Below are 27467 nucleotides of genomic sequence, written 5' to 3'. Positions count from 1 at the left end.
TTATTCTTCTCGAGAGCCAAAGCAAACAGGTAAACGATACCATGGAACGGCATGGTTATCTTTGCCACTTGGTCTCACCCCTGCCTCTCACCTTTGGCGGAGTTTCGAACCCAAGTTCGAGTTGCCTTGGAGCAAAGCCAACGAAGCAACTCGGACAGGAAGCGAGGGCAGGCAGTGCAGTGCGGCACGGCATGGCGTGCCTGTTCCCCGTGCTCGACATGGCCATACTAGGCCGGTGTATCAATGGTGTCTTCTTATTCAATGCAGTGTCTTTACGCTTCCCCTGGTTCTTGAATTCTGACTCTCGATTCCTGGCTTCATCTCTACTCCTCCCTCACCGGACGATGTCTTATGCGACGGCCCATCCGCGCACAGGTACTTAGGAAGATGGGGATCTCTTTTTGTATAATAGAACCAAATATTATAGTCATAACAAACTTGAACTACCATAGTACTTATCATTCAGCGAATGAGAGCCACTCCAAGGCGGCTGTTGGAGGACACAAAGCAAACGGTAGACATACAATCCTGAGTAAACTGAGTAAACATCATGGCAATTGCCAGCCATGAAAGTACCAGAGCTACTGCAGCTACTGCTCCTGCTCGGGCTGCTGTTGTCTCATCTGCATATGCATATTAATATCCAGTCGGAGACCAAGACCACTTGTGAGAGAAATCCTCACTGCCTCTCCACGGCTGGCTGGCTGCTCGCTGGTTCGATGATACCAGCAGTGATCCAAAAACCTTTCCTCTGTTGCCAGTCGTCGTTCCTTTCAGTCCGAATCAGAATCCACAGTCACAGCATTCGTGACGCGGTACCTGCCATCGTCTCCCCATTCTCTAATAGAACCATTTCCACCCCTTGCCCTGACAGCACCAATACGACCCTTGGAGCGACCACCCTTTCTATCAAAGTCCTCCATGCCCAACCTAGCATCATTGAGATCATTTTCAAAATCGGCCCAGAACTCGGCAATGACGCCCGTCTCCTGCATATTGTCGACAATGTTCTCGGCCAGCTTCTCGAGATTCTTCTTGTTCATCTTGTCGCGGGCGACAATGGCCTCGGGGGACAAAACGCCCTGCTCTTCGAGGTACGACATGAGAGCCTCGTTAAGATGGTATTTCCAATGCGTCAATTTATGACCCATTTCGGCGTTGGCGGCGCAGAAGCGACCAAGATAGAATTTGCGATTAGAGGGGGGCAGAACGTGACCGTACTCATCGCGACTCTGACTACCATCGTCTTGGTCATCGTCTTCGTCATCTTCCACAGGTTCCAATGATTCCCTATAGTACGGTTGGCCCGAGAGCACGAATTCATATCGAGCAGGGTGTCCGCTGCGGTTGCAAGCGTCGCAGTTGCGAATATTGTCTTCGTCGTCGCCGGGAAGAGCCTGGACTTTCATGTCTGGTCTGGCTAGCACGGCTCGCTTGAAGTCGTCGCCCCATGCGGACGAAATCAGTCGGCTGCCGGCCTGAGCCTTGACTTGGTCGTCGACGCGCGCAAATGCCAATTTGTATAATTCGTCGTCGCGCGAGAATGCCGGGGCGATCTTGTTCTTGACGAGCCACTCGATTATATGGGGAAATAGTTCCCGGGGCTTGGCCGAGGCGAATGAAGTGAATTCCAGTGGAATATCAGGGTGTAGTTGTGGTCGTCCCAGTCGGCCGCCGCCAGCTGTATCATCCTCGATGAAATCGTCTTCGTCTCCATCGTCTAGCAGGCCCTGGTTTAGCTCTCCTTCCTGGTCAGTGTCGACAGAAGAATGGACGGAGCCCTCAGGGCTGATGTCGCGGTCTGGACGACCGATGAAATCGATATCAACCCCATCTTCCTCCGGCTCTTCTTCATCGGAGTCTTCCACGCGAGGAGCCCTTTTTCCAGCCCGCCGCCTCCTTAGTAGCTCAAGCTGGGCCCTCGTTTTATCGCGTGCAGTCGTTACCGGACCGCCCCGCGTACGGCCTTTTGCTTCGGTAATCTCTGGCTCGGAGTTGGAATCTTGCAAATCCTTCAGGTCTTTGTCCAATTCCTCTTGTTCCTTCCGAGACCTGCGCCGTTTGCTTGGGGTCTTGTGGCTTGCCGATATGTTCCGGCTACGGCCATTGTTCTTTGCGACGTGCGATGTGCCGTCGTCAGAAGAGATGTACTCGACCTCGTCATCATCGACGACGAAATCATCCGCTTTCGACCCCCGAGATTTGTGCGCCCTCATAGGCCGGTCATTGTCCGATATGTATTCAACGTCATCATCGTTGACAACGAAAGGATCGCGAGACGCCGCGGGCTTGGACTGCCGCTGCCGTCTCGCGGTCGGCCTGGAAGCCATCACGATATCCTCGTCATCACTGTCCTCGGGAGAACCAAGATCGGAAAGTCTAGATGTTGATTGTCGTGCCGTTGAGGAGACACGGTTGGATACTGCTGGGCTCGAGGATCGATACTCGGAATCAGGTGACTGCACAGTACGGGAAGGAGATTGATGCGCTCGTCTTCTACCGGATCGTCTCTTCAAGGGCGAGCTTTGTGGTTCTGCCAGTATCGTTCGGTCCGCTCTGGAGGAGTATTCGGGCAGTGTCGCCGAATTGAACTGTAAACGCCCTGATCGACGCGACTGAGGGGAGCCAGATTGGTGGACGGGGTTTCCAATGGGCGAAAATCTCCTTCTCTTCCTCGCCGACGGCACCAAGTCATCTTCGTAGTCATCCTCTTCATCGTCCCGATTTTCATATGATGATACCCGTTGCGCGTGGGAAGACGAGGGCGATGCGGTACGTGTTGGGCCCCGAACGGTCACTAGAAATCTGATGTTAAGATCCACCTAACGCAGTAGTGAATGTTTGTTTTCAACATACCATGATGGGATTCCCCAACTTGGGAGGAGGGTTCAGGTGTGGGTAAGGCTGCAGTGAGCCCCACCTTGTCGTCCTCCCCATCCTGCGGTGTCTTTGAGGCGTGTTTTGAGCCTTGATATCTGACACTAGCCAATCTGCTCTGCACTGCGGGACTGTACCCCGACTTCGCAGGGGATGAAGATGGCAGAGGCGAGAATTGGAGGGTAGTCTGTCTCTTTTGATTTCGCGCCGACCGTCGTGGAGCGCTGGCTCCGGTGCGGCCTGCCATGATGCTGGACTGTAAGATAGAGGCCAATTAAGACTCACGTTCTGCGCGAACAGTCCAGGATCGCGAGTCAACTTGAGAAAAAGAAAGGATGCTATCAAGATACAGATATTGCATAAAACATGATATGCAAGTGTTGCCGGAGTCGGCAGTTGTTTGTTCTCACTGCCACTGTTGGCTTAACGATGCGCGATTGAAGTTCATCAGGCTGCCATCCCGCTGCCCGTAGTGAGGCGAGGCTGCGGTGCAGAACGCGTCCCTTGGCGCGGCTATGCGAGGCTGCAATGTTCGCGGTGTCACGTGCGACATGCCTGCATTGGAACTACCTAGGTAGTTGTAGGCACAAATTCAGCCACAGCAGGGGATTTTTGTTGAGGCGTTGCCTCCTCAATTATTGAGGCGCTCAAACCAACACCAGCCACCTCCAACTTCAAGTCGAACCCATTGGAGGAACCACTGACTGTACATTGTACTGTGTACTCGAACTACGATGCGATTCAGGCTGGCAGTGGTCGCAACGACTACTAGCGCCCTACAATTTGCGTTATCATCAACTTGAAGGACTGACTGCATCCAATATCGCAATAGCAGGAAAAGTGAGCCGAAGAGTGAGCCTGAGGTGACTGGGTGGGACTCTCATCCATTTCTATCGGTCTCATCCCTGTTTTGCGCCCTTTGGCTCCTCACGTCATTTTGTGGAGAGCAACGCCATTGTCAGGCCCTTTAACGATCTGTTTCGCCAGTTTCTGTCATGCTCCCCGGTCGCGATCAGATACCTTCCTGAAGCGTAATGATGACGACGACGTCGCGTTTCCTTTCAAATCCAAGTGCAGCACCAGAGTGAAGGTTCCAGAAAGGAGGACAAGTATAGCCGGCACACACTGTGAGAACTAAGAAAATTGGCAGTTCGGAAGTGGCGTCAGTGGCTTGTGGGTCGTTCTCATGTTCTGGGGAAAGGAACTGGTGTGCGCGCGGCCAAAACGGCGAAGCCAGGCCCTGCGCAGGTTTGTTGATAGTGATGGACCCAGGACAAGTTGGGCAATCTACAGCTGCGAGGGATGAGACAGGTTTATCCCTGCTGTGGCTACTAAGGAGGCAGGGAGAAGGAAATCTCGCGAAAAGCGGTGGCTTGCTTTTGATTGTACAAGCGTATATGTACCTGACCCAGATTCAAGGGAGGCAGATTTATTGGCAATAATAGCAAACACCGAGTGGAATGATTCTCCGACAGGCTTCCCAGTGCATGGTTCAGGGCTACTATTCTTATGGTCGTCGTAGCGACTTGCGCAAGCACATGAGAGTGGTCTGAGACTGGGAAACGAACAAGAGTTCTACTGAAGTTTCTCCTGCGCTCTGGGCTGCTCTGGCACCTTGCGCCTGCCTTGGGCCTGACACCTGGCAACGCAACCTGCGCGGCTGCCAAGTTTGGAATTATTGCATTGGCGCTGCGTTCGCAGATTCACGCGGAATCATTGCCAGCAGATGGCGTTAGTACCTGGCGCTAGCGCTGCTAATACTCGTAGTTTGCGGGACACTAGGCCGGAGACGGGGTCACTTGATGTCATAGCACAACATACCTTAATATTTTTGTCCTCGACGACATCATCGTCATACATCATCATTTCCACCACCATTCCATTGTCGTCGCCCGGTCACTCGCTGCGCGCAGTACTGTCGCTATCTCTTTTCATTCATCTTGAAGTTCCCCAGTTGCCAGTCTCCACTCAGCCTCTTAATTGGCTGTGCCTATGATGTATGTCATCGCAGCCTCATCTTGTGGTTGTGGATTGGGAGAGATAACGGTGGGAGTATCATTGTAGGGTAGAGCGTAGCGTTGAGCCACAGTTCCCAGCCGATCGCCGCGATCAAATCCAGCCAGATCATGGCCAGATCGCTGCCAAACCGGGAACCAGAAGTGGGCGGCTGCCAATCGCCGTTTGACGCTGTCCCAGTTGTGCCACTTTGACTGGCACGCAGCGCGCGTGAACAGGGCTCTGACCTCGAAGCGTTGCCAGTAGCAGTCGTAGTAGAGTAATTAGTAGTATGGTCTGGTAATATGCAGTGGCTTCTGCTCTGTTGAGTGATGTATGAGCCGTGCCCCTGCCAGCGCCAGTGCCAGTGCAGCGCATGTGTGGCCTCAGTCTAGCGCAGGGTATTACAACATACCCCCTCCACTCACTCCCCCCCAGCCTTCACTCATCACTGCAGCCCAAGCTCAACCTCATATACATCATTCCCTTCCCCTTCCCTGGACTTTCCATTTTCACTCTTCATTCATACCACTCGAAACCCAATCAACCCTTACACTCTCACACACCACACAACCCGCGCATACACTCCTAGTTCAGCATTCTTCTTTTGATACCCCGCTGAGTTTGTGTATCTTAATATCTCCTACTCTTGTGATACCCCCAGCTAGTTCGATCGTCTTCAACGCAACCTAGTCGTCGTCCATCATGGCTTCAGTAAACCGTCCGACAAACACCGCAGTCAAGGAGAAAGACATCAACACGAAGCTTCAGCTGTACGGTATCTTCCAAGCCTTCTCCAACGGAAAGGTACCCTCGAACAAGCAGATCGATGTCGCACTCAACAGTTTCCTTGAGTCCAAGGCTCTGTCATCACCGCCGAACAAGCTCTCGTCCGAGGGTCGCCAGCTCGTTGCGGATGTGAGAGAGGTCGTCCAACAGGCGAAGATCCTGCTGTTGAGCAAAAACGATGGCAACCTTCTCCAGGAGTTCATCTGGGATGCCCAACATCTAGACGCTAATGGTACTAACCTACCCAATGCTCCGACCGACAAAGACACTGCCAAACAACACGGCCAACAAGCCCTCGACGGACTCAAGACTCTCGGCAGACTCATCCTCTCGAACGGGCAATTCCGCAAGTTGCTGAACGACGCCACTGTTCTCCTCCGTGACATGGCTGGTGACGCTGCTCAGAGCGCAGCCGAACGTGTCAACCCATCCGAAGATCAATTGAACCAGATTGATCACCCTGCGGAGGACAACACCTGGCACGACGCCCCAGACTTGTCCAAGGATAGACTCAAGAACCAAGCTCGCTCCACATTTGACAAGAACAAGCCGCTCGACACCGAGGGAGTCAAGCAAGCTGCTCGAGAGGGTGCTGACACTGCCAAGTCGGAGAACACAGATGACTCTCGGCAGGCTGGTCTGTCAGGATTGCAAACCACCGCCGCCAACATCAAGGATCAAGCAAAAGAGCAGTTCCCTGATGAGCACAAGGAGAATGCCAGGAAGACCAAGGATGCTGCCAAGCAACACACCAAGAACTACCTCAACAACAAGATCCCTCAGGAGCGTCGTGACCAGACCATTTGGCGCTTGAAGAAGATGGTCGCCGAGATCCAGGGTCACTCGGACTGTAAGTTAATGGTTTGCTCCTAAATCGGCATTATGATTACTGACAAATCAACAGACCAGGAGGCCATTGAGACCCTCCTTTCCCTCGCCGAGACCTATGGTGACCATGCCAAGAATGTTAAGGACCAGTCCGCCGGGACTGTTAAAGGTGCACATGGCGATGATAGCCTGAGACGCGCCGAAGCTAATCTGAAGGTGAGTTTAGGACTTCTCAAAAACAACGAATCGGCACTAACAAGATTCAAGACTCTTATCGAGCGCTTTGCCAACTTCACCAGCACCGACGACTTCTTCGATTCTCTGAATGCCATCTACCGTGATGCGGACCGCGACCCAGAACTGAAGGACTGGTTCAAGTCTGTCGACCGATACATCCGCAAGTGTCTGCAAGAACAGGGATACATCCTGCAGGATCAAGCCACCGATGAGTGGAACAGACTCCAGGACCATGGTCGCTACCTGCTCCGCGACCGTTACCGCAACCACACCGACCGCGTGTTGGATGAGATCAAGTTCCTTGCCGATCAGTTCGACCAGGACCCACAGAACAAGGCTTTTGGTGACGCTGTCCAGAAGCTCTTCAATGATCTTGGCAAGGATGAAAACGGCAAGCCAGTGTTCAAGAAGCATTTGGTCAAGGACTTGACCGAAGTGATCATCCCCGGCATTTTCGAGAACACTCGCTATGTCCCCATCCCTCGTATCGAGGTCTCGGATCCGATGATCGATGCGGTGGTCGAGAACTTGGTTATTGAAACAGATAACCTGTTCCCCAACATCTTCGAGTTTGGCAGTGACAACTACTTCCGCATGGCTCGCAAGGGCATCTCCAACAAGAAGGACAACAAGATCACGATCGCCGGCTCGGGCATCCAGATGGATCTGCGTGATGTCGCCTACTACGTTAAGAAGAAGCAAGGCTTCCCTTCGATCACCGACAAGGGCGTCATGGATATCTTCTTGGGCGGTGAAGGGTTCAGCTTTAAGATTGCGGCTCGCAACGCCCAAAAGACTGATCGCACCCACTTCGTCGCTGTTGACAAGGTTGATGTGACCATCAAGCACTTGAACATCAAGCTCAAGCAGTCCAACCACAAGCTTTTGTTCAAGATCGCGAAGCCGTTGCTGTTGAAGGTCATGCGTCCTGTCATCCAGAAACTCATCGAGAAGCAGATTAAGGACAACTTTGAGAAGGCCGACGCTTTCGCCTACTCTGTCCAGAAGGAAGTTGACCGTGCCAAGGAGGCTGCAAAGGAAGATCCCGAAAATGCCGGCAACATCTTCCAATCCTATGTCAACGCGGTTCAGGCCAAGCTTACCGAGAAGAAGGAGAAGACCAAGGAAGTGGCTTCCAAGACCAACGTCAACGTGGCTGTCACCAAGCAGGATTCCATCTTCAAGCACATCTCCTTGCCTGGTGGCATCTCCACCAAGGCTACCGAGTACAAGGAACTTGCTGCCAAGGGTGATCGCTGGGAGTCGCCAATCTTCACCATCGGAAGTGCCAAGGAGTCTACCGATATTCCGAAGCCCAGACAAGTCACCCGCAAGCCGCACAGCACTACTCCTGCTGTCATCCGAGGCGGAAACCATCCTAACGCTGATACCTCCGCCTCCTCGGGCTACGGTTCGTCAGGCTACGGATCGACCGGCCCTGCTGGCGCTAACAACCCCGGCGCAACAACTGGCTACAACACTTCTGGCGCAACTTCTGGGTACAACAATCCAGGAGCCACCAGCGGCTTCAGCAACCAAGTTGATCGAGCCTTCGATACCCAGAAGCCAGTGGGTGGTCTTTCAGGAACCAACGGATCCGCGAATGTTACCAACGGAAGTACCAACAAGACCTTCTATGACGGTGTTACCCAACACTAGACGGCCTTTATTGATCGTTTGATGAAACCCATCCCAGACTTCCAGTCCATCGTCAGAGCTTTTCTTGATACCCAATTGGCGGAGTTTCAATAGGTTGTTTTCCTTGTTTTGGCGATCATGCAACCCGTAATGTGGAGGATGAGGGGAGCTGCCTGCCTGCCTGTGGTTGATGCTGTTGATCACGAAAAGGCTTTTCGTGATATTCGTCTGGAGGGACAAGATCACTCAGCAGAGGCAGGATGGCATCTGTTTGTATTGAGTCACTACTATCAGCCAGTGTGTAGAGAATAGCAAAAGCTGAATTAAAATCAAACACAGGAGTCTCGTAAATCGTCCATCAAGTACTTCCTATGTCCAATTAGAATGCCAGCCGATTCCTCAAGTAATCGTCATTACTATGTTGCACGTGATGAGCATCCACGGCAACGCGCGACGCGTGCCACTTCGCGAATCTCGATTGAGGCGGGTTGCCTTGGTACCATCTCCGCACCATTTTTCCAGCCTCAGCAATTGACCGGATGGTTATGTTCTTTTTCTGTTTCCTCTTCTTGCCTTTGCATTTGGTCTCTTATTTTGCGTAGAATTATCTTTGGTTCCAGGGCCGGGAAAGGCACTGGGGCCCTTGGAGCAGCACCTGGCATGCCATTGCCAGTGACCAAACCCAAAATTCCCGAATACCCCAGACCAGTCTCGCCCATCTGCGCCGATGAGATACCCGTTTGTGACAATACAATAATATATTACGATGGAAATAAAGACGTTGAAGAGGATCCCGAGCACAGAGCTGCGAAAAGACGTCGGATCGAGACTTACGCTGCAGCTTACCGCCGGGGAGAGTCGTTATTTATCGCTACGGCCCAGCTGAAGGGTCCTTTCGACAAGGGCTGGAAGAATCCATGGGCACAAAAGAGGAGACTCGGAACGAGAACCACAACCGCTGCAAAGCGGTCCACGAGGTCCAGCAATCGGACGACAACGGCAGTCAATGAGACTGCTGGTGCTCGTAAAGCTGCGGTGCGGAATGAGGGACCATCTTGTGCCCCTCCGAGGAAGAGTCTACCACCATCACCGCAGATAGACGCGGATGAAGCTGTGCGGCCAGAGTCCTCGAAAGGGAATGCCCTGGCGTTGAAGCGAGAGCCCTTTTCTGCAACTAAGGGCTCCACCCATGCGTCCCCATCTAGGAGAGGCAAGGCTCGATCGGAAGAAAACATCAAGCCAGAGGTGGAACATTGGCTCAAGAGGAACGATTCTTATATGCAAGCTGACGACGCCGCCCAAGTATCATTTTCCTCTCCATTGACGAAGAAGAGCCCACACCCACACCGGAGAACGAAGAAGTGGGAATCTTCACCGATGCAGGCTCCGCCCCTGCTTGATCCGTTGGTAGGCATAGTGGTGAAAAGCCTTCGTACCGAAGGTCCCATTGTCTCTGCGGGTTCGCAAGAAAATGGTCAGCATTCAGAGGACTTGCGGTCAGGGGTGCCGTCTACTAAGCGACCGGTTACCACCAGAGGTTTAGGGAGCTTCTCAGGGCAAGCTGAAGCTCACCAGGAGGTCGCCATTCCGGCACATACAGCTGTGCATGTTAATCCACTTCCGGCAGAGGAGACTCACGTACAGTTTGCAAACATACATGCAGCACCGAGTGCTGACTTGACTACACCCAATTCTCCTCGCGGCAGCCGGCTGGCTAACTCGACGCGCGAGCCCCGTCCAAATACCCTAGGGGCACTCGCCTCTCCACTCGAACCAACTATATCTAATATCCTCGATCAACACGGTGGACAACTCACCACAGAGGCGGCTACAGACTCCACGTCGTTACATGCAGCAGTACTCAAGCCATCGCCCGTGACGAAGTCATTCGCTGCTAGCCCCGAAGACAGGGTACATACCAACAAAACTCACAGCCTTCCGTCTGCGCAAGTTCCGGCTCAGCAGACTCTGCCATCTGGTCCTTCAGATCTTTCCAGCAACGGCGAGATGTCTGAACTACAAACTATCCAGGCTCTACCGGCTGCGACCGAGGTCCAGTTGACCGACGAAGTTGCCGTTTTCCTGGACGTAATGTCTGAGCACGACTCTGCCACTCCGAAAGGTGGAGAGCAGCCCAAAATGCCAACGACTGATAACACACCGGGCGCGAAGTCGGCTGGTACTACAATACAATCCTTCGAGCCAGTCACTGCTCGAAAGCGAGCTGCAAATTCTGTACGAGGGGATTCGCATTCGCCAACGAACATGAAAAATTGTGCAGCGACAGCAGCCCGACTGACGAAGACGAAAAGGGCAAAGAAAACGTCTTTTAATACAACAAGTCAAAGGTCTCCAGCAGGGACATCGACATCTCAAGGATCAATCACATCAGCTATGAAAATCGCGAAGCCTGCTACTGCACTTCATCTTAATCAGAATGAGGTGAAACTGGAGGGCAAATACACATTGGCAGATTCCGAGTCTGAGTCTGAATCTAAGTCTTTGGAAGATGACAATGACGATGACACGGGAAAGACAAAGACACCAACACCTTGCGGGGGCTTGGGAATGGGACCAGGACGCTTTTCAAAATATGAAGGAGGGCGAGGGCGGCTGGCTCGTAACCCGGACTCGAACTCGAACTCGGGTCCGAAAAGCATTCTTAAACCCTCGGGCCCTCTTCCTGCATCTTCGTCTTTGGGGGTTCGGGCTCGAATCTCCTCGGTTAAGGGGGGAGAATCGTCTTCTTCCTCAAAGCACTGGCAAGACGCGCAACCACAGCCAGTAAAGCTTAGGGCTATGGCTGTGGAGGCTGGATCTCAGTCCCAGGTATGTACTGGGAGCGGTGATGTTGGTGGGTCTGGGTTTGATCTTGATGCCGCGATCGATGATTTGGGTAGTTTTCTGGGGACGTGGGAGGCGGAGAAGGAAGCTGCTCAGTTGGGGAATATGAATCATTCGCAGCGCTCGTTCATTGCGGGTGAGACGGTATAGGTATAGGTCATGTCCTGAGAGTACTAGTATACCAGGGGACAATGACATTTCATTTATGACAACAGGAAACATTTGGTCCTTTCTTTTGGCCGGAGGAAGGGAGTGTTTGGGGGGTCGGGCTTTTGTTTAGTCAGGCTTTGCCGACTTGTAGAGAGAGCATCAGCGAGTCTCCTTGCCTTAGCTAGGTATGGTCAAGGACGATACCACTGCCACTGCAGTGGCTCTACTGTAGGTAGGTAGTCATACTAGTATTGACGGACGAAATCACCTAGTCACTGAACTAGTACCGAGTCATCATGACCAGACAGACCAGTGCGTGTCTGTCGGGTATTATTATTTGGATAGACTACCTAGTACGACCGCGGGCGCTGGCGGCTCTTTAGCATTACGATCAGTGCCAGCGGAGTGGAATGTGTGTGATACCGCAGTGACACTAGCCTTGCAGTCGGCCATTATCCATCATGAGAAGACCTTAAGAAGACTGGAAAGAGGAATCTAGGGTAGCGTACAGTAGGGCACCATTCATCATCTATTATAACCGGACCTTCAAGTTCCTGGAAAAAAAGATCCCGGGATAATAGTAGGGCATGACACCATTTGTCGAAGAGCGGCTACGGCAGAGACGCCTGGTTCTGCGTCAAGAGAACAACGTTGTGTGTTCCATGTGTTCATTTACCTACATAGGTGGCTATGGGACACCCACCCATCCTTCCATCATCCCTCATGACGTTCACGACGCAGAATCTAGGGTACCAGTACCTTAGCGCAGCATTTCTCGACGGGCGGCAGTGGTAGTGGCGGATAGTATTGTCAAGAGAACAACGTTTTGTACCTGTGTTCACGTTTAGGTTGGGATTCCAGCCCATCCATTATGCCCTTTCAGAGTATCAGGAGGACCGTGATCATCGACGACAGCGACGACCGTCCAGCGCATACAGTCTTTCCAGTACATCCCGCCGATGGCGGGATATGAGGAAATACCCATCTTTTTGGCGTGGTCGAATTTGCCTAGATAGCACCAGTTATTTTGTCAGCAATCACTTCAGCCACAACAGTCACATTGGTATCCGTATCCTCTCCTCTTGAATCTTCCTCTGAAGAGAAGAGGCAGGGGAAAGAGGAAGCCCAGAGGCTGTAACCACATACATTTATTGGCCACACTCTTCCACAAAACGTCACGACACTTATCAGCACCGTAATCCTTGAACGAAATCCCATCTTTATGTTTGTCATTCGGGGACGAACAGCCATTGTAGTCAAATGCCACAGCAAGGACCACATAGTAATATTGGTTACCATCTGCTACCGGCTCCTGGACATTGAGGAGATCGGTTGACGCCGCGTAGCGAGCACATTGAGCGGGCGAAGTGTTGCCGTTCGGATCTGCGTTCTTGATGGTGATGTCGTCTAAGACCATGAATTGGCAGAAATCCTTGATTATGGCCTCGTCTGGATGGAACGGTTCGATTACCAGAGGCCATGGGAGGTCGTCGCTGGTCGAGCTGGCGTCCGTGGGTGCTGCGCAGTTGAGCACCCCGGCTTTGGCGGGACTGGTTGTCGAGAAGGGAGCGGTCCATGATGCGCAGACTTCACTCTGTTCAGATCGTGGAGGGACGGTGGGCAGGACAGTCACGAGGGTCGCGGACGCGGTACACCGTAGAGAATTTGACTGGTCAATGCCGGCACAGGCAAACACGGACAGCGAGCTGAGGCTTCGTGTCGTGCTGGTGATGGTCACGGGAGTGCCGCGATCCACGGATGATGAAGATGAAGATGATGAAGACGACGGCGACGATGGCGATGACGATGTCGTGGTGCTCAGTGGTGTAATTGTTGTGGGCGTGACAAAAGGCGGAGACGCGTCTGGCGAGCTGCTGGCGTGCACAGTGGAGGATGTGAACGAGCTCAGGCCCTGTGTAAGTCCACATACTGCGTCAGTACAGGAACTTGTTGTGCTGATGACGCTGGAAGAGGCAGAGCTGGACACCGTTCGGATGGACGATGTGTTGGACAGTATCGAGAAGGTCGTCGATGTGATGCCTTGTGTGAGCGCGCAAATGGCGTCGGTGCAGTTGCTAGTCATCATCGTCGCATTTGGCGAGAATATCGACGCTGTAATATTGGAAGGTAGATCCAGTTCAGGAATAAACGGGAATTGAGACAGCCAGGCCGACACCGAGGATGAAATAACAGGATCGTTCCACCATGGACTGACAGAGCACGCGAGGGTGCTGGTGGCGGCTGTATTTGTTCCGGAACATTGCGTGCTGGTCGTACAAGACGTTGAGCACGTTTGCGTGTCGGTCGAGGAAATTGTCACTGTTGAACAGATGACTGTGCAGGATGTCACAGGCGACTCTGAGCAAGAGCTTGTGGATGAGCTTGTTGAAGAAGACGTCTCCGAAGAGGATGACGATCCTGAAGACTCTGATGTAGCCGAAGAAGTCACCGATCCAATACTGGAAACGGCGGTGGACGCCTGCGAGGTTGCCGACGTCGACGATGATTGCGAAGAACTAGTTGCACTTTTGGAATCAGACGGAGTTTGAGTCGGTCCTTCGCTAGGGCTCACGGTGCTCGGGGCAATTTCGGGCGCAGCACCAGGCGGGCCAATTGGTGGCACAACGGGAATCTACATAATAGTCAGTTTGGCTGTCTTCTCTTGGCTTTGATCAGAGATACTTACTGGGGGAAACTGCCATCCGTTGTTGTCGGGAGTGTTGCAACGGAACGCAAGGAGGCATTTCAACAAAGAAAACGAGTCGGAGTGTCCACCACCACCACATTGACTGCCCTGGCATGACCAGACTCGGAAAGGAAAGATTATGTAACTTCCGTCGTCACGAGACAATGTGCTCGTGGAAAGCGAAGCAGTCCATTCCACGCTGGTTGTGCCAGTCACTCCGTCGGTTCTGGTAATAGTCTGCCAAGTCTCATTCCATGGCGTTGGGGTTGATGTAGCCCAAGTAACTCCGGTGGGGAGGTTCAACCAAACCGTCGAACTGCCCGAAGGAATGGTGATGGAGCAAGCCCAACCGTCCGGACAGCTTGTTCCAGTTGGCTTGGTGGCATTACACAAGTCATTGCCCAGGTAGCAAAACGGACACAGGCAATATTCGCTGCTTGCCGCCGGGGTTGTTGGCGAGGGCCCGCATACTGGACTGACACCAAAGTCACAGTTCATTGCGTCTGTGGCAGCGGTGGACGTTGACCCGCTAGAAGCAGTAGATACCGCATTCGTGGCCGAGGCCGCTGAGGATGATCCCTGAGAAGAAGAGGCAGCGGACGATGCTGAAGAAAGTTCCGATGTGGTAGCCGCGTCGGAGCCTGAGGATGACATCTGGACGACAACAGTAGTACGGATGACCGTGACGAATGTAGTCGAGTTCTGGCTCATGGTACTAGTGAAGGAGGACACCACCTGGGAGTCTGAAGCAGAACCTGAAGTGTCTGCCACCGAAGAGAAGTTTGAAATAGCAGCAGAACTCCCCACTGAAGCGGTTGGCACCGGCTGCGTTGAGTTTCCTGCCAGGGGAAAATTGCCGCCATTACTCGTCGCTGTGGAGTTTGTGTTGACTGACCCGGTACCGAAAGGCAAGCCTGAGCTTCCAAAAGCCGGACTCGACGTCGCGTTCATGTTTCCAGTGCCAGAGGTATTGGAAAAGAACGTCCACTGTTGACTGGACATGGCGCTCGGTGAAGCGGTGCCTGAGGAGAAAGCAGAGGACGATTGAGAGTCGCCCGATAGAAAAGCAGATCCAGATGCGAATTCGGAGGTGGAGCTGGCATTTCCGTTCGAAGTCGGACTCATCGTAGCATTTGAGGCGGACCAAGACCCATTCCCTAAGCTTACGCTTCCTGTTGAGCTTCCTAGCGTAGCGACCGAAGTCCATGCAGCAGAAGACATACCAGTCGTGTGGGTCAAGGTCGAGTTAGAACCCCACGAGGTCGAGTTAGACCAAGACACGGCAGCAGTACTTGAGGAAGCCACAGCGGAGCTAGACCAGTCATTGCTAGTATTTCCATCCGTGGACGATTGTGTATTGTTCCCAGCAGACCAAACGGAGGACGTAAAGTTTGTACCAACAGATTCAGTGCCAGATGCTGTTTGTTGTGTAGAAACGGTGGAGTTCGAGGTGGGAAAAGAAGCGGAGGGAGACGCAGTTGCTGAAGTTGTGGTCGTTTGCTCGCCAGCTGTGGTCGTGTTGACATAAGAAACAGCAGAATTCAGACCAGAACTCCCATGGCTCCCATTGCTCGTGGCTTGATTGGAGTTAGTGGCCGTTATATATGATATAGAACAAAGACTCACAATAACTGAAGGATCCCCCATTGCAGGATGCGCAGCTGGCATCTGCGGCACCACGGTTCAACAGTTGCCCACGCCATCCACTGTCTGCGGCACTGTGGACGATGACCACCCACAGAGTCAGGGCAAAGGCCAGGGCCGGGAAGTTCATCTTGGGCCGAAAGCGAGAGAAAAGAGTGAGACCGAACCTGAAAGACGGAACAAAGGGCTCAGAATGGACGGTTCAGGAAAGAGAGGTATGGTTTCGGCACAACACGAGATATGTATCATATCCCGGAGGCGCAGGCCAGTGAAGACAGAAGGCAGAAGACGCCGTACCTGGTCATCACCATCTTATAGTTGTCACCTACAGACGCCAAGCCTGTTTGGTGATTCAACGCACCGTGATGGTGATGCGTGGTGTAGTAGTGACTGTCGCCTTGTTCGATGATCAAGTATGTCACTGGTGATGCTTGGCGACGTGGTAAGAGGGAACTCTTCGCGTCACTTCAGTCGCGAGGCTATGAAGCTCAAAAGAATCTCGACCTCTCCACAACCACCGCAGCCGACTTTTCCTCTCTGGATACCGCACCACCCAGCCAGCTGCAACCACAGCAGGAATCAGCAAGAACCTACTTCTCTCCTTCATTGCTGAGCTTGTGCAACATTTCATCCAACACCTCATCAACATGGGTTCGCAGCTTGTTTCTCAGATGATCCTCGCGATCTTGCTGTTTTGGTCTGTCGTTGCGACTGGCACCGCGACATTCACCAACACATCCACCAACACCACTAAAGAACTGCAGCCTCGCCAATGCGTGCGAAACCCAGTGAGCGGAACCTACGACTGCGATTTCCTCCTCCCCACACTCGATCAGCTCGTCGCCCGCTTCCGTGACATCAACGACGGCGGAAGAGCCACACCACAAAACAGAGTCTGGTTTTACACCAACCTCGACATCCTGACCAGCGGGGTGGATCCAGACGTTATCTTGGGGTGGTGCCGGGGATGGATGATCGCACAAGGCATTCCGTCTTACTATGTCGGGGACGGGATGAATCGTCAATGGCAGATGGAACAGGAACGCTTCATCGAAGACCATCCTATCGAATTTGCCCTCAACAACCAGCCCTGGGACAGGAGCCGATCGGCCGTGGACAATTTCAACAACTGCTACTTTCAGGCGGCGGCGGCTGCAGCGCTGGCATCGGATGCATACCTGTTCACCAAGTCGGGTGGGAAGTGGTCGCTCGGAAGCATATGGTCCTTGATTGAGATGCCGGCGCTGACACGCAACCCTAACATCAAGAGGATATGGCGTGTGGACCCAAGACCGTTCTCTCCAAATTGCGGCCAGAGGGAATTGCTGTGGGATGCAACCCACGGGGACAAGCCGGTGCCTTGGCCTTGGACTTGGACTTGCCGCGTGTGAAAGGGCGGGACATTGTTTGTACAGACAGTTGGTACCCACGGATCAACAAAACTACCTTGTGTCGTTTGGGGCGAACAGAGTGAGCAGAGAGAGAAGGTCACACGGATGACAATGGACTGGGTACTACTATGGTAGTGGTTGAGCAGAGCTGAACATGAAGTTCATTAATACTAGTAATTGATTCAAATTGATTCCACTTTTGGAGTTGATATCGAGTTCATCGAGAACAGAACACACTAGGCTATCTTTGGCTAGTTCATGCACAGCTAAAGCAGCATATCAAAACAATTGCTCCCGGCTTAGAGCGGCATGCAACCCTTATTTGCACCGCCATCAAGTTGAATGCCAAATTCAAATTGATGCGGGCAAACTGCACGCGACCGTTTTACAACTTGGATTTCCTGTATGATAAGTAGTGGCAATTGCTCATCCTTCTTGTAACTGACTGGTAACGCTGCAGATCGAGTGAAGGCTGCATTTAGAATTCCAGCATAAAACTGGCGGCGTGTGCCGTGCTGCGACTGGTTAAGGTATCGGAGGGTCGCTTCTGGCTGCTGCAGCGCATGCGAGGTCCATCACCTTCAAGTCCAGCTCCACCTCGACAACAGCACCTGCAATTGAATCCAACCACAGTCACGACTTCAACCACATCGCAATCTACAGTACCAACACCTGCACGACAGATCCATACAGAACCTCGAGGCAACAGACCACTGGCAACTCGCTCGACGCTGACCTGAAACTGTGCACTACTTCTTGAATTGCTAACCATCACCTCTGGTGGCTTTCCTCTTTCCTCTGTCTCTTCTCCCCACACGAGTCGTTCTCATGGTCCTATCCAGCCCTCTTCAACACTGCGCTTTGTGCCTATGCTAGCACTCCTCCTCTTACGACCGCTCAAACATGTCTGGTGTATACTCCGTTGAGGATCTACTGAAGCTTCGAGCGTCGCCGTTGATATGCAGGCCACCGAACCTGCCACCAATCGAAGAATGGATGGGGTATGGATTGCACCCAGGCTACCATGAAAACATACGCTGATACTGGATTAGAACGCAGGAAACAACAGCCAGAAGGCCCACACTCCGCGGAAAACAAGACGAACCTCCTCCTGCGCAGCCTGAGACATTTCAGAAGAGACCAGCATTAGTCGACTCTCAGCGTCGCACAACCACTGGTGTGTTCATATTCGCCAATCTCTTTGTCTAATGACTAACAGAAGCATGGAAGACCCTGAACGCATAGTACTCGGGCCTCCACGTCGTTCTTTCGCCTCTTCGAATGCGCGCACCTTTGGAAAGGCACAAGATGGCTCAGACGAAACTCCTGCAAGAGAGCGAGGAACGTCATTCCATGAAAAGTCGAGAAATGGTGATGCCCAAGAAAGTCCCAGCTACGATCGGAGAACCACGCAGACAAATGGTCGCCACAATCGGCAACAAAGCGAGGACCCTGATTTCGAATACCGCCGGAACTACGACCGCAAGCCAAAATGGGGAGGAAGAGATAGGAATGAGCAAGACATAGAGGACGAGCAGGTGATTGAAGAATCTTCACGCGTGGTGTTTCGGCGTGAGACGCACTCGAGAATCAAGCTATCTCAATCGTGGTTCAGAAAGGACGCCCCTGATGCCCAAGACGAGCCACGTCGGGAGTCTGACCGGGCACAAGAGTGGCGGCGTAACGATGCAGGAAGGGATCGAGACTTCGATCGGTCTCAGAGATTCGAGGCAGAACCAGAGTGGATGGACTCTACTGAACCTGAAGAACCTTTCCAAGTGCGCACACAGGAAGATTTCCAGCGATGGAAAGAGAGAATGAAGGCGGGTGGAGGGACGGCCCAGGGAAAGGTGGATCTGGCTGCTCCTTCAGAGGAACCCCAGGCCGAGCCGCTCAAGAAGGTTGCTCTGCCAGAACCAGACGATTCGATGGACAAGTTCTTTGCCCGCTTCGAGTCAAAGACCAAGACGATGGAGCCGAAGCCTGGCGTTACAAAGCCTCACGGCAAGACACGATTTGCCTCTATCTTCAGTCCTCCTCCCGAAGAAAGCAGACAAGTTGAGTCTGCTCCCCCTATGCCAAGGGCGGAGCGACCATCGTCTGCTTCGGCATCGCAGCCAGGACCTGCCGTAAACGCGGACCAAGCAGGGTTTGCGCGTATCCTTGAAATGCTGCAAACTCGCAGTAGCAACCCCACGCCGCAGTCCCAAGATACTGCTAAGCCCCGGACCCCCTTGTGCTCCAGCAACACCGAGGTCAAGCCGGAAAACAGCTCCAGACCGTCTTCTCAAAGTCTTCTGACTCTATTGGCCGGTCAGAGCACCACCCCTCAGCCTTCAGTGCCAACACGAACACAACCGTCCGACAGTCCTCAGGGTGTTACGGATCCGCGATCTACAGCAGAACCACCAAGTCATACCAGACAGCAATCAAGCATCAACAAAGACGAAGTGCTTCTGAACCTGCTTCGGCAGGCTAGTCTCGCGCCGAAACCTCAACCACAGGCTCCGCACCAGCAAGTTGAGGGCCGAGGTGGAGCGGGCATGTACGGTGTCGCGGTCGACTCCAGCGGGCGAATAGGCACAGCTCGAGGACAGATGACTGCTAACGAGCAAATGCAACAAGCTATGGATCAGCGAGCAGATAGCGGACGGGCAATGTACAACGACTCTCCTGTCGCAATGTACCAGAACGAGCCCGGCACACGTGACCGAGTTTCTGCTGGACGACCTGTCCCTGAATCCCAGCCTGGACTAGGCGATGATCCGTTGATGGCGCTTTTGGCCGCCCAAAACGTACGGCAGCGACCAGCGAGACCTGCGCAGCCAGCTCAAGGGCCTCCTCCTGGGCTTGCGAGACCACCTGGACTACATCAGCCGGGTCTGAAGGAACCCCAGGCGTGGCCAATTCAGCAACAACCACAACCACCGCCTCAGCAACAGCAACAACCTGTGCGCCAGCCTTCGCTTCCACCGGGCTTGGCCAATGTCCCTCGTCCAATGCCAGGGGCACCACCACCATACGGCCTACCTCCCCAACTACATATTCAAACTGGTCTTCCACAACCAGCGCAGCAACAGCAGCGACCACAACAACCGCAGCAGCAAATACCACCACAGCAACAACATCAGCGCAAATATACGGGAGACCTTAGTCCACTACCAACCAAGCCAACAGGAGTTCCTAGTATGCCGACCCTTCCTCCAGGAATGTATCCGCCACCGGGATTCATGAACGCAGGTCCTCCGCCTGGATTTCCAGGATCCGCGGCGATGCCGGCGAACTTGAACGTCCAAGGCCGATATCCGGGCGAACCGGGTCCTCCTCCGCCTCCTCTTCCGCCAGGCATGAACCATAGTGGATATATGGAAATGTATGGGAACTTCGGGCCGCGGGGAGCTGGGGTCAGAGGGGGTGCGAACGAAGGCATGCCGCCTTTTAGATGATGCCGCAAAGAATGAGAGTGTGCAAGGACGAATGGTGGATGCGATAAACCCGCCCATGCACTGCATGGCCTTGTCATGTACCCTCCAGTCCCGTCATGGCATGTCATGCGGGTAAGGATGAATTTGGATGTGTGTGCCTTTGAGTGACATGGAGAACCAAGGAGCCCTAAATGAGCGAAGGGCTTCAAGTTGTATGTGGGGATCAGGTACGGGACGGATGAATGTGACTTGCCTGCCTTTCTCAGGTAGGTAGTCTCCAAAAAGCTGCAGACAGTGCAGTGGACTCGAAGTGCAAAATCACGTTTGACAGCCGCTGAGCGTGGGTGTTCTGTTCAATGAAACGGAAAAATGAAATACATTGGACGGGATTGAAGTTCATCATTCTCCTTTTCTTTCGCTTCCCACGGCACTGCACTGCATGGTACCTGTATGTACACTATGACCCCTGTCTACGGGTTATCTGGTGGATTCCCGCAGTCCGAGTCGTTAATACATGTCGGCAGTCAAGAAAACTGTTCTTTCGTGTAACCTGGGTGGGAAATACCGTAGCTGTACTAGTATGTCTATCTAATTGTCCTAGTTCTTCTTTTTCAAAGCATCCACAAACTTCTGCGGCGGAGGCTGACGATATCCCTCGGGGTTGTTCTCCGTCCACCTCCAGAGATCGGCGCATGCATCCTCGAGGGTGCGCTCAGCTTTCCAGCCGAGTTCCCTATTGGCACGGGCCGGGTTAGAAGTAAGATCGAGAACGTCTCCCGGACGCCGACCGACGACCTCATATGGCAAATCACGACCACAAGCCTTGCTGAACGCCTTGATCATTTCAAAGACGGTTGAGCCGCGACCCGTTCCTAGATTCCAGGCGCGCACGCCGGGTTGGTGCTGGCGCAGATAGTCAAGAGCCTTGAGATGGCCGTTGGCCAGATCAAGAATGTGGATGTAGTCGCGGATGGCGGTGCCGTCTTTTGATGCGTAGTCGTCGCCAAAGACGAGCAACTTGTCGCGTTTGCCTGTGGCAACTTGGGCCAATAACGGCAGTAGATTGTAAGGGACACCACTGGGGTCTTCGCCCATGATGCCGCTTGGATGTGCGCCCGCGGGGTTGAAGTAACGAAGAAGGCCGGCGTTCCATTTGTTGACTTCTTGTTCGCCTGCGTTTTGCTTCGCGGCTTTCGCCCGCTCCGCGTTGATGTGGTCTGTGATCATGAGTTCGGATGCGAATTTCGTGTTGCCATATGGGTTTGTCGGACCCAATGGGCATTCTTCAGGGATGGGAATCATTCCTGGGACTCGGGTCGCGTCGCCGTACACGGTCGCCGATGACGAGTAGACGATGTTGGTGACATTGTGGCGAGCCGCCGAAGATAGCAGGCATAGTGTCCCGTATACGTTGACTCGGTAGTAGTCGAGTGGTCGTTCGCCGGATTCACCGACTGCTTTGAGGGCTGCGAAGTGGATTACACTGTCGATGTCCGGGTGTTTGGAGAAGACTTCGTCAAGTGCCTTTTCGTCCGTAATGTCCACTTTGTAGTATTCTGGTCGCTTGCCGCAGATCAGTTCGATCCGGTTCAAGACCTCGGCGGACGAGTTGTAGAGGTTGTCGACGATCACGACTTTGTAGTCGGCTTCGAGGAGGGCGAGGGCTGTGAACGAGCCGATGTAGCCTGTGCCACTGGTAACAGTATCAGCTTGTTATGTTCATGTTTCAAGGCATTGATTGTAGAGCGGAAGAACAATGCAAGGGAGTTTCAAGGGCGCATGTTCTTACCCTGTGATCAAGCACGAGCCGGCTGGCATTGTGAATATCGTTGCGGTTGGTATCCGAGACTGCGGTGGTGGGGGAGGAGGGGCACGGATTGTTGAAGGGACTGATTGTTTGCTCTTCCGCTTCAGCCTGGGTCGGTTTCAGTCGTTGTCGAGCTAGATGCAGTTGTGCAACGGTGTCTGTCTCTGCAGAGAATTAAAGTGTCTTATGAAGGGCAGGACGCAGTAGGAGAGGACGGAGAGGCTGCGGACAGATGGTTGAAGTGAACTGAGGACGACGGGTTGCAAGTCTTGAGGTGCAAATGCCTCAATGCCACGGTGACAATTGAAAGGACTGTGTTTACTGCTGGAGCGCTGATCTCGCAGCTTCACTCACACCACTTTGACTTGCGAGCAACAAGGTTCAGTTACAGACACGACGCCATCCCACCATCCACGACTGATTGACGAACTGGGGTCTTGCTCCGGATCTGACCGTCTGGCGACTTTGATCCTGCGTCTGCATCCACTTTCTGCTTTCTCCGAGTCCTGCGGGTTGTTACTGGTTGAGCGGCCACCACCAAAAAAAGTTGTCCACTGCGGGAAAAAGTTGAAAACACCATCATCTCGACATTTCCCCACCGTCAATTATGGTACTGGGAGTCGATACAATTGCTTGAATCTTGTTTGTACATTGTCACGACCTATTAGATAGGTTGTGAGAAAACAGAAGATGGCCGAACCGTCGTCAAAGAGGCAGAAGACAGGCTCTAAGCCCAAGTCTCAGCCTCCGTCCGCCTCGACCGGCCCTCAGATTTCCGACCCTCGATTCGCGAATATCCAATCTGACCCGCGATACCGACTACCAGGGAAAAAAGACAAGGTCAAGCTTGACAAGAGATTCAGTCGGGCTCTCCAAGATGAGGATTTCACCAGGCGAGCCAAAGTCGACCGCTACGGTCGCCCCATTGCGTCGGACGCGGAGAAGAAGAGACTAAAGCGCAAATACGAGTTTGAGGAAGATGAAGAGGACGAAAAAGAGAAAGAAGGGTCCGAGTCATCGAGCGATGAGCCTGATGATGACGACGAGGTTCAACAAGAGCTTGCCCGAGTGAACAAAGTCCACGATCCACTGCGAGAAGGCAAAGACATCGAATCGTCCTCCGATGAAACCTCTTCAAGCGACGAAGATTCCGACTCAGAGTCCGATGATGATGAGGAAGAAGAAGAAGAAGAAGACATAGACGAAGAAGTCGGCGTGGGACCGTCCCAGCAGGCTGATGTGCCCACTGGCGAGGTGACTTCTCGCATCGCAATTGTGAATTTGGACTGGGACAACATCCGGGCGGCGGATCTATTCGCCGTGTTTAGCAGTTTTCTGCCCCCCAATGGCTCGCTGCTGAAAGTGGCCATCTATCCCAGCGAGTTCGGCAAGGAGCGACTGGAGCGGGAAGAGCTGGAAGGCCCGCCCAAAGAGATCTTTGCCAATAGCCCCAAGGAAGATGTGGACGGAGAAGAGGAAGAAGACGGCGAAGAGGCTATCAAAAAATCCATCCTCAAGCCTGATGACGGGGCCGACTTTGATTCAAAGGCCCTACGTCGTTACCAACTCGAACGCCTGCGCTACTTTTATTGTATTCTAACCTTCTCGTCGCCCGAGGTGGCCAAACACATCTACGACTCGGTCGACGGAACCGAGTACCAACGGACCGCCAACTTCTTCGACCTCCGCTTTGTGCCCGACGACACAGATTTCTCCGGCGACGTGCCTCGCGAGGAATGTGACAAGATTCCCGACGACTACCGACCCAACGACTTTGTCACCGATGCCCTCCAGCACAGTAAAGTCAAATTGACTTGGGACGCCGAAGACCGCAGTCGAAAGGAGGCAGTAGCGCGGGCCTTTAAGGGCAGCAGGAAGGAGATTGACGAGAATGACCTAAAGGCATACCTTGGTTCTGACAGCTCCGAGGACGAGGATGAAGACGCTGACGGTGCAAGTTCCAAGAAAGAGGCTGAAAGGCAGCGGATGCGCGCTCTCCTTGGACTGGCGCCCGAGCCGACGAAAAAGTCCAAGAAGGAGAAAGCGCCTGTGGGAGATATGCTGGTCACGTTTACATCCGGTCTGGCACCGACCAAGGAGGATGGGAAGAAGCGGTCCGTCTTTGAGAATTCGCCCGAGCCCGAAGAGACAACTGTCGAAAGATACATCCGTAAAGAACGCGAGAGGAAGCAGAAGCGCAAGGAGAAGCGCAAGGCTGCCAGAGAAGGAGGACATGACATTGCCGACTCGGAAGCTGACAGCGATCATAGCGATGGCGGCGTGCCTACTGGAGCCGGCAACAAAACTACTAGTACTGTTGACAACAATAAGACTGCAGATGCAGATGCAGACCTCGGTTTCGATGATCCATTCTTCGCCGACGAACCGTCCGCAAAGACAGAAAAGGCCGCAAGCAACAAGATACGCAAGGAGGAGCGGATGAAGAAGAAGCGTGAGCGCGAAGCCGAAGAAGAAGCCGAACGCAAACAGCGCGCCGAGCTGGAATTACTCATGGCCGACGACAATATTGTTGAGGATGGGGCGCCCAAACTCCGACACTTTGACATGAAGGAGATTGAAAAGGCCGAGAAGCTGGCGCGGAAAAAGAACAAGAAGAAGAACAAGACCAAAGATAAGAAGGTAGCCGATGAGGAAGCTGACGCGAATGCGGCCGCGGACGACGGATTTAAAGTCGACGCCGCCGACCCGCGTTTCGCAAGACTCTTCACCAGCCATGAGTATGCTATTGATCCGACAAATCCCAAGTTCAAGGGTACAAAGGCCATGAAAGCCTTGCTTGAAGAAGGGCGCAAGAGGAAACAAAAGCAACTTGTCGGTGACGCTCCTGGTCGCCAGCAAAATGCGAATGTCAAAGACAAGGGCAAAGATCGGAAAGAGAAGAACCCTGGAGCAGATGGTGGAGCAGAAGATCTCAAGAGTCTGGTCCAGAAGCTCAAGCAGAAACAGAAACAGAAGTAGAAAGAGAACCATTAGCAGCAGCACAGCAATCCTGGTTGGTCCTGTACCATCACTGCTGGTACCTGAGATGGTGAGGTTGATCAGGTCATGCATGGGTGGTATAATATGAATGGATGATCACTCGGGTTTTATCCAATTCTAGATCCGGTACCGGCCTTCTAGAGTTCATACGTCGTCAACAACGCCTTCGCTCACCCCCTAAGAAAAAATCGAAATGAAAAATCGTACCTCTTTCTCAATGCGAGGATTTGGACATCATAACCTTATACACAACGTTCTTTTACTCATGTAGAATAGGCGATACTGACGCCCACCGACCCCGTCCAGCGCTTAACACTGCTGGTGCTAGGTCCAGCGAGATCGCCAATACCGTCACTGGCCGACAGCATCGCCGCACTCGTGTGGTGGTGTTTTGTTATAGGGCTCACGCTGATTCCCGCGGATACAAGCAGACTCTTGACGCGACCCGTCCACAAGGCCTTGACGTTCCAGGAATCATCGAGGCGGAATTTCCAGACGTTTTCCTCCTCACGTTGCAGCCGCTCGTCCTTGAGGGACTGTTCGGCGGGACTGAACCAGTTTTTAGTTTTTGAACGGACCCACGCCATTTTGTCGTCGGAGGACGGTAAAACCCCCTCTGCATCAGCACTGTCTGTTCGCGAACGTTGGTCCCGCCGGTACGGACGCCACAGTTCGCCGCCAATTACGTACCGCGACTCCCAGGAGTAGAAGTTGAAGTCGAATTGCGAGGATAGCGCCAGCGTAGGTGTAGGGCGGACCGAGTATGTGGATGAAATGGAGCCCGTGAGTGGTGTTAGAGTTAACGTCATGGTATATGGAAAAGAAGAGTGCGAGACGTTGGATGGCGTCAAGAGAGTGTGTCCCGCTGTGGACAGTAAAGATGCAGATGTCCCGGCGAGAGGTTTGCCCCGAAAAGACAGAAGCTCCTTGGTTGTGAGCGAAGGAGAGGATTGAGAGGAGTCTGGTTCCGTGGGCGTGATGTGTGGCGCGAGCGTGGTGAAACGGAGACCGGTGGAGAGGCCAATGACGTGTGAAAATGGACTGTAGTAGAACTCGGCGCCGGCCGAGAGTAGAGACGGTTTGGAGGCGAGTCGGTTGCGATATATTGTTTTTGTGTCGGTGTAGGGTGGAAGTGGAAGTGAAAGGCCCGATGGGAACTCAGTGAAGCCACCGAGGGGATCAGTTTCCGGTGTGTACAGAGGAATCGAGGGTCCCTCTTCATCGACCTGTGGAGACAAGCCAAAATTCCACAGCCCTCGTACACCCAGGAGCGCGTTGTCTGTCGATCCCAGTCCTTCAATCGAGTACCGCCCGGTATCATGCTGGATGTGGGCCAAGACCGCAGCGGGCGGAGGGCCAGAGGTCAACGCCGGTGACGCCACGCTCTTGCTGTAGAGAGAAAAGGAAACCAAGGTCTCCGGATTGATGCGCCGCGCATAAAGGGCTGTAAGAACAGACGGTGGTGGGAGTGCAAGTGTCGCATGTAGTAGTGTCGGCTTCCCGTTGTTCTCTATTGCTTCTCTTGCTGCTCGCTTCTCACCGAGTGTGACTGGGAGCGGGAGCTTGATGTCCCGATATCCTCGTACAAGGCATCTTAATGGAATGCTCGGAGCTTGTGACGGAATATGTCCCAGAGGCACCGTGGAATACAGGTAGGATATCGACCCATCTATCTGTCCCAATGTCGACAGAGTGTATGATGTTGCAAAGTTCGGGGTCGCCAGGGATGAAACGTGTAATGCCAGAGTCGACGGCGTCGGGAAGGACAGCAATGCATCGGATGTCGCGGTCAAGGAGGAATAGCTGTTGTCTGGATTCCAGTCCGTCGCGGCGTGGAATGCTTGCACCACGTAGTCCATGAATTCGATCATGTTGGATGGGTGGTGTTCAAGCTGGAGTGTGCGCACGAGGCGCTATCGGTGGTTGCAATCCATCCAAAGATGCAAACGACTAAAGGCTCGCCCTGCCAGCAGTCCCCTGCATTGAGGTGATCGTGGAAAACAACGTGGACAACGAACGCATACTGTTTCCGGTCGCAACCTGGATGAAGTGTACCGAAACGACGAAGTCTACTGCGCATGGAGTGAGTATATGCTCCTCTGTATGTTTACTTCCAAGGACTCCGGATGAGCATCTGAACCAATGATGCGCTTCGT

The 27467-nt window shown here is 53.2% G+C and overlaps 9 protein-coding genes across 9 annotated transcripts; 5 read left to right on the top strand and 4 right to left on the bottom strand.

Moving 5' to 3' along the window:
• Positions 1 to 773: 773 nt before the first annotated feature.
• On the bottom strand, positions 774 to 3124 carry HMPREF1120_01449 (uncharacterized protein; the record flags this gene model as incomplete). The annotated part of the gene is made up of 2 exons (XM_009155468.1): positions 774 to 2797; positions 2857 to 3124. The coding sequence occupies 2 exons, from the start codon at positions 3122 to 3124 to the stop codon at positions 774 to 776; spliced, it is 2292 nt and encodes a 763-aa protein (XP_009153716.1).
• Positions 3125 to 5182: 2058 nt separating this feature from the next.
• HMPREF1120_01448 (uncharacterized protein) lies at positions 5183 to 8754 on the top strand. Its single transcript, XM_009155467.1, has 3 exons — positions 5183 to 6511; positions 6566 to 6705; positions 6757 to 8754. Exons 1-3 carry the CDS (start codon positions 5578 to 5580, stop codon positions 8383 to 8385), a joined length of 2703 nt encoding a protein of 900 aa, XP_009153715.1. The 5' UTR covers positions 5183 to 5577; the 3' UTR covers positions 8386 to 8754.
• A 58-nt stretch (positions 8755 to 8812) lies between these two features.
• On the top strand, positions 8813 to 11631 carry HMPREF1120_01447 (uncharacterized protein). Its single transcript, XM_009155466.1, has one exon. It carries the CDS (start codon positions 9025 to 9027, stop codon positions 11356 to 11358), a length of 2334 nt encoding a protein of 777 aa, XP_009153714.1. The 5' UTR covers positions 8813 to 9024; the 3' UTR covers positions 11359 to 11631.
• A 571-nt stretch (positions 11632 to 12202) lies between these two features.
• On the bottom strand, positions 12203 to 15169 carry HMPREF1120_01446 (uncharacterized protein; the record flags this gene model as incomplete). Its single annotated transcript, XM_009155465.1, has 5 exons — positions 12203 to 12366; positions 12505 to 13568; positions 13636 to 13874; positions 13931 to 13990; positions 14045 to 15169. 5 exons carry the CDS (start codon positions 15167 to 15169, stop codon positions 12203 to 12205), a joined length of 2652 nt encoding a protein of 883 aa, XP_009153713.1.
• Positions 15170 to 16335: 1166 nt separating this feature from the next.
• On the top strand, positions 16336 to 17079 carry HMPREF1120_01445 (uncharacterized protein; the record flags this gene model as incomplete). Its single annotated transcript, XM_009155464.1, has 1 exon — positions 16336 to 17079. The coding sequence occupies one exon, from the start codon at positions 16336 to 16338 to the stop codon at positions 17077 to 17079; it is 744 nt and encodes a 247-aa protein (XP_009153712.1).
• Positions 17080 to 17430: 351 nt separating this feature from the next.
• On the top strand, positions 17431 to 21176 carry HMPREF1120_01444 (uncharacterized protein). Its single transcript, XM_009155463.1, has 4 exons — positions 17431 to 17482; positions 17540 to 18080; positions 18132 to 18256; positions 18310 to 21176. Exons 2-4 carry the CDS (start codon positions 17983 to 17985, stop codon positions 20523 to 20525), a joined length of 2439 nt encoding a protein of 812 aa, XP_009153711.1. The 5' UTR covers positions 17431 to 17482; positions 17540 to 17982; the 3' UTR covers positions 20526 to 21176.
• On the bottom strand, positions 21102 to 22322 carry HMPREF1120_01443 (UDP-glucose 4-epimerase; the record flags this gene model as incomplete). The annotated part of the gene is made up of 2 exons (XM_009155462.1): positions 21102 to 22197; positions 22294 to 22322. The coding sequence occupies 2 exons, from the start codon at positions 22320 to 22322 to the stop codon at positions 21102 to 21104; spliced, it is 1125 nt and encodes a 374-aa protein (XP_009153710.1).
• Positions 22323 to 22947: 625 nt separating this feature from the next.
• Positions 22948 to 25375, top strand: HMPREF1120_01442 (uncharacterized protein). Its single transcript, XM_009155461.1, has one exon. The coding sequence runs from the start codon at positions 23002 to 23004 to the stop codon at positions 25288 to 25290; it is 2289 nt and encodes a 762-aa protein (XP_009153709.1). The 5' UTR covers positions 22948 to 23001; the 3' UTR covers positions 25291 to 25375.
• A 199-nt stretch (positions 25376 to 25574) lies between these two features.
• On the bottom strand, positions 25575 to 27182 carry HMPREF1120_01441 (uncharacterized protein; the record flags this gene model as incomplete). Its single annotated transcript, XM_009155460.1, has 1 exon — positions 25575 to 27182. The coding sequence occupies one exon, from the start codon at positions 27180 to 27182 to the stop codon at positions 25575 to 25577; it is 1608 nt and encodes a 535-aa protein (XP_009153708.1).
• Positions 27183 to 27467: the final 285 nt, after the last annotated feature.

This window comes from Exophiala dermatitidis, assembly GCF_000230625.1.
Source record: "Exophiala dermatitidis NIH/UT8656 unplaced genomic scaffold supercont1.1, whole genome shotgun sequence".
In the NCBI taxonomy this organism is placed as follows: Eukaryota; Fungi; Ascomycota; class Eurotiomycetes; order Chaetothyriales; family Herpotrichiellaceae; genus Exophiala; species Exophiala dermatitidis.
The sequence above is the reverse complement of the archived record's forward strand: the minus strand, read 5'-3'. Positions and strand labels throughout refer to the sequence as shown.

Coding starts and splice junctions, on each gene's coding strand:
- HMPREF1120_01448 (XM_009155467.1), top strand. CDS start 5,578: ATGGCTTCAGTAAACCGTCCGACAAACACCGCAGTCAAGGAGAAAGAC. Junction 6,512..6,565: donor GATCCAGGGTCACTCGGACT/GTAAGTTAATGG, acceptor ACAAATCAACAG/ACCAGGAGGCCATTGAGACC. Junction 6,706..6,756: donor GCGCCGAAGCTAATCTGAAG/GTGAGTTTAGGA, acceptor ACAAGATTCAAG/ACTCTTATCGAGCGCTTTGC.
- HMPREF1120_01447 (XM_009155466.1), top strand. CDS start 9,025: ATGCCATTGCCAGTGACCAAACCCAAAATTCCCGAATACCCCAGACCA.
- HMPREF1120_01444 (XM_009155463.1), top strand. CDS start 17,983: ATGTCTGGTGTATACTCCGTTGAGGATCTACTGAAGCTTCGAGCGTCG. Junction 18,081..18,131: donor CCAATCGAAGAATGGATGGG/GTATGGATTGCA, acceptor ATACTGGATTAG/AACGCAGGAAACAACAGCCA. Junction 18,257..18,309: donor TCAGCGTCGCACAACCACTG/GTGTGTTCATAT, acceptor GAAGCATGGAAG/ACCCTGAACGCATAGTACTC.
- HMPREF1120_01442 (XM_009155461.1), top strand. CDS start 23,002: ATGGCCGAACCGTCGTCAAAGAGGCAGAAGACAGGCTCTAAGCCCAAG.